Source organism: Oreochromis aureus, linkage group 20 (genome assembly GCF_013358895.1).
Source record: "Oreochromis aureus strain Israel breed Guangdong linkage group 20, ZZ_aureus, whole genome shotgun sequence".
Classification (NCBI taxonomy): domain Eukaryota; kingdom Metazoa; phylum Chordata; class Actinopteri; order Cichliformes; family Cichlidae; genus Oreochromis; species Oreochromis aureus.
The window spans coordinates 6,860,190-6,867,914 of NC_052961.1; the positions used below are offsets into that span (position 1 = coordinate 6,860,190).

The 7,725-nt window shown below is 41.0% G+C and overlaps 1 protein-coding gene across 2 annotated transcripts; it reads right to left on the reverse strand.

Moving 5' to 3' along the window:
- Positions 1-429: 429 nt before the first annotated feature.
- Positions 430-7,108, reverse strand: ccnt1 (cyclin T1). 2 transcript variants are annotated; one of them, XM_031725738.2, is made up of 9 exons: positions 6,685-7,108; positions 5,912-5,993; positions 5,697-5,825; positions 5,202-5,262; positions 4,604-4,666; positions 4,465-4,510; positions 4,065-4,228; positions 3,903-3,973; positions 430-3,817 (listed from the first exon to the last, which is right to left on the reverse strand). In XM_031725738.2, exons 1-9 carry the CDS (start codon positions 6,855-6,857, stop codon positions 2,507-2,509), a joined length of 2,100 nt encoding a protein of 699 aa, XP_031581598.2. In that variant the 5' UTR covers positions 6,858-7,108; the 3' UTR covers positions 430-2,506. The 2 variants fall into 2 exon arrangements, with proteins under 2 accessions (XP_031581598.2, XP_039460614.1); XM_039604680.1 differs by having other exon boundaries at positions 4,465-4,519; positions 6,685-7,105.
- Positions 7,109-7,725: the final 617 nt, after the last annotated feature.

Here is a 7,725-nt window from a genome sequence, read left to right on the forward strand (position 1 = left end):
TCATCCACCCAATGCATTTACACTTTTATCATAGAGCAGGGTCTCGAACTCTTTAGAGCACAACTTGACCTCAAGAGGGCTACACTTGTAATACCACTGGATAATATCCCATATCTTTTAAAAATAGAAGAAAAGAAAAGTATATTTCGAAAACATTCAAATGTAAAACTTTAACACACCATGCATTTACAAAATGTTGATATATCAAGTAGAGTAAGTGCAATTTCATCAGTTGCTCTACAATGCCTGTATTACCCCTCAAACATAATTTTTTGCGAAATATAATGGGTAAAACTGGATTTTCTTTCAGGGCAGATCAAGCTCCTAGACCACATTTGACATCGCTGGCATAGATTAACATTAACAATATTTTTGCAGAGTTTGATGTTCACCTATAAAATGCAATGTTATTGATGAGCCAAAAAGAAGCACTTTCTTAAAATATTTTTATTGACTTTGAGAATAAAGCAACCACATTATATCAAAAAAAGAACAGTGTTCACATATTTTAAACTGGAAAAAAAAATCTCAAAACTTTTTCTTTTTCAGACCTGAGTGTCGCTGAAAACACCAAGACATGAAAACACATGAAATTTATTGTAGCTATATGATTTTTGCATTGTTAGGTTGCATGAGTGTCGTCCGTTTTTTCTTACATATGGGTTTTAATATGAAATGTGTCCTTTTTGTGGCTTGTTCACAACAAAATGGTAATACTTAAAATGGAAGCTTTGCCCAGATTAAACAAAATGTTTCAAAAACAGTGGCAATTTCACACCAGAAAATCTATTAGTCTAACCATTATACACGTAACACTTTGTCAATTGCATTGTAGGCAAACCTACTGAGATAAATATTCAGTGCATTTACTGTTTCCCTGTTACAACCAAAAATAATAAAACCTCTGCTGCATGAGCAAGAAGCTTCTCTTTTCAAGCACATTTTCAAATATATGAAGGGGGTAAAATATACAGCTGGACGGCTGATTTGCTGTGCTACATTACTGTAAAATAAGAGCACTAATCCTAAACAATTAAAAGTTTTATGAATAGGCAATAACCTGCTTATCTTGCCAACAAAATCTGGGTATTGGCCTTCATGCTCAAGAAGTGGAGGTATATAAATAACCAGCTGGTCACATATGATTCTGTACAACCACAGAAAACATGCAAACATGTTTTTATGATGAATGATGGCATGTGGGCAGATAATAAAACAAACCAACGTTAAATATCCACCAATTTAGTTTAGAGGAATGCAATCGAAAGACAAGTTTAACATGATTAAATCAGACCAGAGTGAAGTGACAGCTACACTAGGGTTTACACTTTTAAAACATCCCCACAATTAGATATAAACAGATGAGCTATGAACTTTTATACGGTGTTAAAACTCTGTATACTGTGCTTAATAGGGTCTAGCAAATCTGGGAAAACGTTTTTCCTGACATAATTTCTTGTCTTCTGAAAATTATACAATTCCATATATGATGCTTATTTCTTTGTCTTTGCATTTACCTGTGATCACCCTAAAAAAAATGAACTCCTGAGGAAACACAATAAGGAAAGAGAAATAGTCTAGACAGATGCTCTTTTTGTTGGCATTTCCTTCATTGTGACCAAAGCGCACAGATGTTTCAACCGTTTGTGAACAGATGAATGTTCTTGCTATGAACTTAGTGTATCCATTCAAGAACCAAATATGAATATTTTACAACCATTTAAAACAATGACTGCAAGACATAAAAACTTAAAGTGAAAAGTATAAGCTTTTCCTAATTTACATCCTTTTTTTTTTTTGCAAATTTGCAAATATAAAGGTTCCAATGTTTGTTTTAAACATTTTTTTTTTACATTTTTTTTTCCTCAAATCACCAAATAGCACAGCAAATATAACATATACATAAGGGATGAAGCCATTTTTATGGCTCACAAAAAAATAAAAAAGGAAAAAATAAAATAAAGTAAAAAATATATCGAAAAGATGGCTTTGGAGACATGCACTCTAATTAGGCTAATTAGGCTGTACAGTCTTAAAGAAATGACCATCTGTTCCAAAAGAACAGAGGTTTAACCCTACAAAAAGGTAGAAAAAGGGGACCTTTTTTCTTTTTTAAAATCATTTGATCAATAAATAACACCCTATAAAAACATTATAAAAAGAATCATTTAGAAGACCAACCAGGTATGTCATGGAAATTTTTCCAAACACATTGACATCCTCTAATTCCCGTCTTCTTGTCACATATCATTTGAATTTTTCAAAAAGAAAAAACAAAACACTATCTACACTTTCCCATAATTCTTTTTGTCTCACATTTTGCAAGTCCCATTATTGCCCCACGAGTACGCCATAAAATCCTTTGTTACCCCCAGTACATTTCTCTGCTGTCACACTGAAGACTATAAAATGTTGGGTGGCTGGAAAATATCATACAACACTTTATGTAACAAGATGATCAAGATGTCAAGTAAAATGTACATAATGTGGTTTCCTGATTAGAAACTTATTTGGGCAAAGGCGGCAGTGGGGGAGGCGGCTCCGTGGGCAGGGGAGGGGGCCTAGGGTTGTTTCCTCTGGAGCTGCTCGAGTACCGATAATCACCATACTGAGATCTGTAGTCAAACATAGACTGCTGGGACGGCTGCACACCCTGTGCACTCAGCAGTGAGTTTAGCATCTCAAAAGTGTCCTGGTACTCGTTGGACTGGGCTCCGCCAGCTGCACTGTGACCATTAGTGTCAGTTTTGTCGCTTTTGGAATGCGAATAGCTTCCTTGGTGGTGGGGGAGGCCCAGAGATGGAAGAATGTCAGAACCATGCCCCAAAATTTGTCCGGAGGAGGAAGACAGGGGAGGTAACTGGTAGGGATTCCTAGACTTGCTCACTTTGGAGGGTGGGTGAGATCCCGCTGAAGGATCCTGGGAGTGTGTCCTCTTGCGTGAGGCAGAGGAGGATGAGGACGAGGATGAGGAGCTTGTTCTAGAGGAGTCACTTGGTACTTTTTTGCTGCTTCCCAGCGTGCCGCTGGAACTTGATGAATGTTTGTGTGAAGAAGAAAGTGAGGCACTACTGGAAGAGGAATGGTGGTGGTGAGAGTGATGATAATGGTGGTGGTGGTTAGAACGCTCCCTGTGCTTGTCCCTGCTTTTGCCATCCTCTCCTGAAGTCCCCCTCTGCTTGTCAGGCACTCGGATTTTGACTTTGATGTCTGGATCCTGGCCTCGACCACTGCTGCTATGTCCACTGCTTCCTCCTGATCCTCCAGCAACTGGGAAGCGCATTTTTAGAGAATCATGCCTCTCCTTCTCCAAGGGGATTTTAAGAATAATGGGCGATGGGTTGGACATGTCAGAGGAAGCGCTGGGTGGATGATGGTGATGCTGCTGCTTCTCCTTCCTCTGTTGCTGGCCAATGAGGGCCTGAGCTGCATTGGCATAATCTCTCTTTACGCTGGCCTCCATGTTCTCCAACTTTCTCTTTTGGGCAGCCAGGACGTCAGCATTCTTGGCACGGTACTCACTCAGCGACACCTTAGCTGGGGCGTGGACCTCATGGTTAGGCTGCTGCTGTGGTTGCTGTGACTGCTGCTCAGATCCACCTTGACCTTTTCCACTCCAAGTCTGAGCACTGCCAGAAGCATTCGTGTCCTTGTCGCCCACTGATGAGGAAGAGGAGGCAGAAGGTGGAGCAGAGAGGCTCATCAGGCCTGCCACAGTACTCTCTGATGAAGCCATGGAAATCATGCTGATCATGGTGTCCCTCTGGTCACCCTCCTCCTGGACTTTTGGCTTGGCTTTTGGTGTCTGTCCGCCAGCCTGGAAGAAGAAAAAAGTCAGTCAATGTCCACATTGAATTGGGAATTTTTAATAACAAAAAGGAGCAGCTAAATTTGTGTTGTACCTTCCAGTTGCGAATTCGCTTCAGTCGGCTGGGTGTTTTCTCCAGGATTTGCAGGAACTCGTGTGTAAGTTCTGGAAGTGGGGAAAAAAAAAAAAAAAAAAGTCAAATCAGCCCTTTAATTATCTAAACATTTTTTTCTTAAAGAGCATTTATTGCACATACCGTCCAGCAGCTCAAGGGTAACTGTAGGGTCGACATACTCCCACCAGTGTTTGCCATCTGTAGACACGGGGATCTCCCAGTTGGACCATTTGCAGGCAAGGTGGATGCACACACAGGCTACAACAGGTGGACTATACTGCAGGCAGAACGTTGTCAAGTGCAGGCTATATGGCATGATACGTCCAAGAAAAAAAGCAAACAGGGAAAGAGAAAACAGAAAATCAGTGTGTTGAGCTTTAACAAACCACACACAAACTTTGGTGAAAACCTAGCATTCACATAAGAAAGACTAAACCCTGTGTGTGTGTGTGTGTGTGTGTGTGTGTGTGTGTGTGTGTGTGTGCGTGCGTGTGTAAGAGAGACAGAGAGAGAGAGAACTATGGGTGAACTCTGAGCATACCTGTTGGTGGCCATAAAGTATGATGTTTGGGCCAAATCCTTGCTTGCTGGAACAACAGCAGAACAAAGAGAGAAAAAATTTATAGACACAGCAAAAACCTGAAGATAAAATTGAGCAAAACCAAAAAAATGATGCTCACCCCTGACAAGCTGAGTGCATTTGACAACATGTGTATGAGGATGATCGATGGTGATTTCAAAAGCTGTAATAGAAAGAGAAGAAAATGTAGGTAGACATTAATAAAAGAAATGCAAAATCAATTTATACTTATAATCCATATGGAATACAAATCCACTTCCCACTGGCAAAGATAACATTAACAAAGCCGCTGAAAACCAGAAAATTAGCATCGTGTTAAAAATCAAGTGGTGGGGAGTCAGAGTTGAGTGGAGTGTCACTTTTCATGGGAAAACATCCTGGACAACATGAAAATGTCAACACCTGAATATGAAAAAAAAATTAATGGCATGTAAGAAGGGGAAAAAAGTTGTTTTGAGGCTCCCTTTTAAATGTCTTAAAAATACACAGGTGAAAAAGGTAAAATGTCAAAAGTTAGGGCTGACAAAAATGAAAAGGCTGAAACAGGAAATGTAAAAGTGGGTGCTTCAGTTGTGAAGCATAAATATCACTTCCAGTGCTGCTTACTGCAAACTGTGAATTGAAGTAAAACATGTTAACTATTCTTGTTCTCTGGGGGGGGGGAATTCAAGGGACCCAGTTCTTCCTTCCAAACTTACCCAAGGTCTGGAGAATTATGCTCTCAAGAATGACCAGGTCTTGGGCTTGTTGCAGGTAGGCCTGAGGTTGAGAGGACAGGCACGTTACTCACTGGGAGGCCGCCAATTGTTGAAAAACAAGAGCAACTGTACACGTTATGTGGCTGAGAATTTCTGATCATTTGTCTGAAAGGCTTTCTGGCATACATGTTTGTTGAAGAAGCCTCAGATATAAGTGATGAAAAGTGAAAGCTACATAGCAAGTACAGATGCTCGAGTTTTACAACTGCTAGACATCACATTGCCTGCATGACTGAAAACCTACACAGGCTAAGGTGTATTTTGCCTTTTACTCTCTCAACCCATGTAATCAAGCAGCCTTAACAGCTCAGAACAAATACGTGACAGAGTAAATGTTCTCAGATTACATGCAAGAAGATTGCCATTTGCCTTATTGTAAGAATTTTTTTTTCTGCTTCAAAAAACTCCCTCGGACAATTGCAGTACAATACTTACATCACTGCGAACATCAGGTGAAGGCTCCTGAGGATTGAGGCAGGCATGGGCCACCTTGATGACATGCTCCAGCTTTCGAGGCTGCTCCTCTACCTTTGCTGCCAGGAACAGAGCAGCGGGTGCGATGACCTGGAAAGGGGCAGTGGAGATTTAAAAAGTTGATTCACATTAAGTACAATCATTTCCATGATTCAAGCAAGAAAAGCATTACTTACATTTCTGTGAAATCTAGTGAAGGACTGGATCATGTAGAAGCGATGCATGTACACAATGGCTGTATTAATTGTAAGTTGAGAGCTGATACATGGCAGTTAAGGAAAAAAGGTAAACAGTGGGAGCAAATTACATAACATCTGTAATGACTGCATACTTTGAAAATGGGCTGGAATCGTCGGTATACGTGTGAAATAAAATAATTATAAAATAGTTATAAGGATAACTATAGGTTTAATATTGCTAATTAGGTATAAAAAATAATGTAGGTAAGCCTGTTATCGTATCAGCCACAGAATAACAAAGTTAAACAACACTTTAGCCACAGGCTAGCTGGGATAAGACTCTTGATAACACACAAAGCGATGTTTTCTAAAACTAACACATCTAAAACACTTTTTCTGAAACATCCTACATTACTGTATTTCTAAAGGTGTCCCACTGTCCTTCTAATTTGCGTTTATTCGTTGATATTTACCAGTGGTGAAGCTAACGCTTAACATGCTAACGTCCTGGAGGCCGCCGACTACACAGGCCTCTGCGGCCCAAGGGTTAGCCCACTACGCCGCTATCGTGTAACACTTGTAAGCTCACATACACCTCGTAAAACCAAATTCCACAGCGTTAAACAGACGTGGAAGACAAAAACAAACGTGAAACCGTCGAACAAAAGACAACAACAACCTAACAAACACCAGCCACACTCCTTCTCCTAGCCGGCTCGGGAGAGAAGCTAAAGTTAGAGAGCTAACAAGAGCTCACGACAAAAGGATACACATTGAGCCGCTGTCCCATGTCCTGGAGCAGGTTCGCCGCCTGTTGTCTGTACGAGAGCTCCTTGTCGGGATCAAGTCCAGCTCGCCGAGATGGGCTGTTGTCGATCTGCTGCCGGGTGAAGTACCATTTGTTGTTACTGCTTGCGGGGAGAGAGCGAAACGAAGCCGCCATCACTGAGAAGGACGAGAGTTTAAAATTTCTGCGCGTCACAGGAACACACGTCACGCCGGGCGGCGACGTCAGCGCGCCTCCAGCGACGGTCCAGCAGAGGTCTCCAAAGCGCAGAGGGGTCTCAAAACTTAACTTAAAGTACTTAAAGTCTCATACAATAACGATCTCTCCTGTTATAACACTGTAATAGCCAAAAGCGAAACCTCCGGTAAGCTAGCTACAGCCTCTGTGCTCCATACACCGCACAGCCCCAGAGGTGAATCTCCTTGTCCTGCATCAGTATACGCCCACTTTTCTTCCTAGGGTACTGACTATAAGTGCTCATACCTTTACTCATGGTGCTACCTTACCACAAGCCCCTTCCCAAACCCCGCCCCCTAGCTGTAAACTTCAAGTAGGATTCGGAATGGAATCTAATAACAATGCTATTACTTAAAAAAAAAAAAAAACTATTGCGAAACACAGTCTAAATCAAAATTTTAAAAGTGCTGCATTAATAAACTTGCTATTATCATTGATTTCACAAAACCAGTGCATTAGGCACCTAGGCCCGCCCCCATGGGTGAGAAGTTTAAGCCCACCATCTGGCACATAAGAGGAGAAGACAAGTTGCAACAAATAGCTGAAGTAGGAAGTCGAATATTAAAGTTCTCAGTAAGAATCTTCAACTGAAACTTTAAAGTCAGAGATCCCCCACCAGCCCCATCCTACCAGTCCAAGACTGGCAGTGTACATAAAGAGTAGTAAAACTGTAAAACCTTTAATCTGTACAGTACAGCATTGACTAGGCTCTATCCTTCAGTGTGTTGCAACTATATTATCTATGCCTTGCTAAGCAGTAAAAGAAATCAGGTTTATCCTTGGTTTT

What these genes read in the sequence shown, in the direction of transcription:
- ccnt1 (XM_039604680.1), bottom strand. Translation starts at nt 6,857, where the DNA reads ATGGCGGCTTCGTTTCGCTCTCTCCCCGCAAGCAGTAACAACAAATGG. An exon ending in CACCTGATGTTCGCAGTGAT is followed by an intron (nt 5,263 to 5,696) that starts GTAAGTATTGTA and finishes TCTCAACCTCAG; the next exon opens with GCCTACCTGCAACAAGCCCA. An exon ending in CATAATTCTCCAGACCTTGG is followed by an intron (nt 4,667 to 5,201) that starts GTAAGTTTGGAA and finishes TTTCTATTACAG; the next exon opens with CTTTTGAAATCACCATCGAT.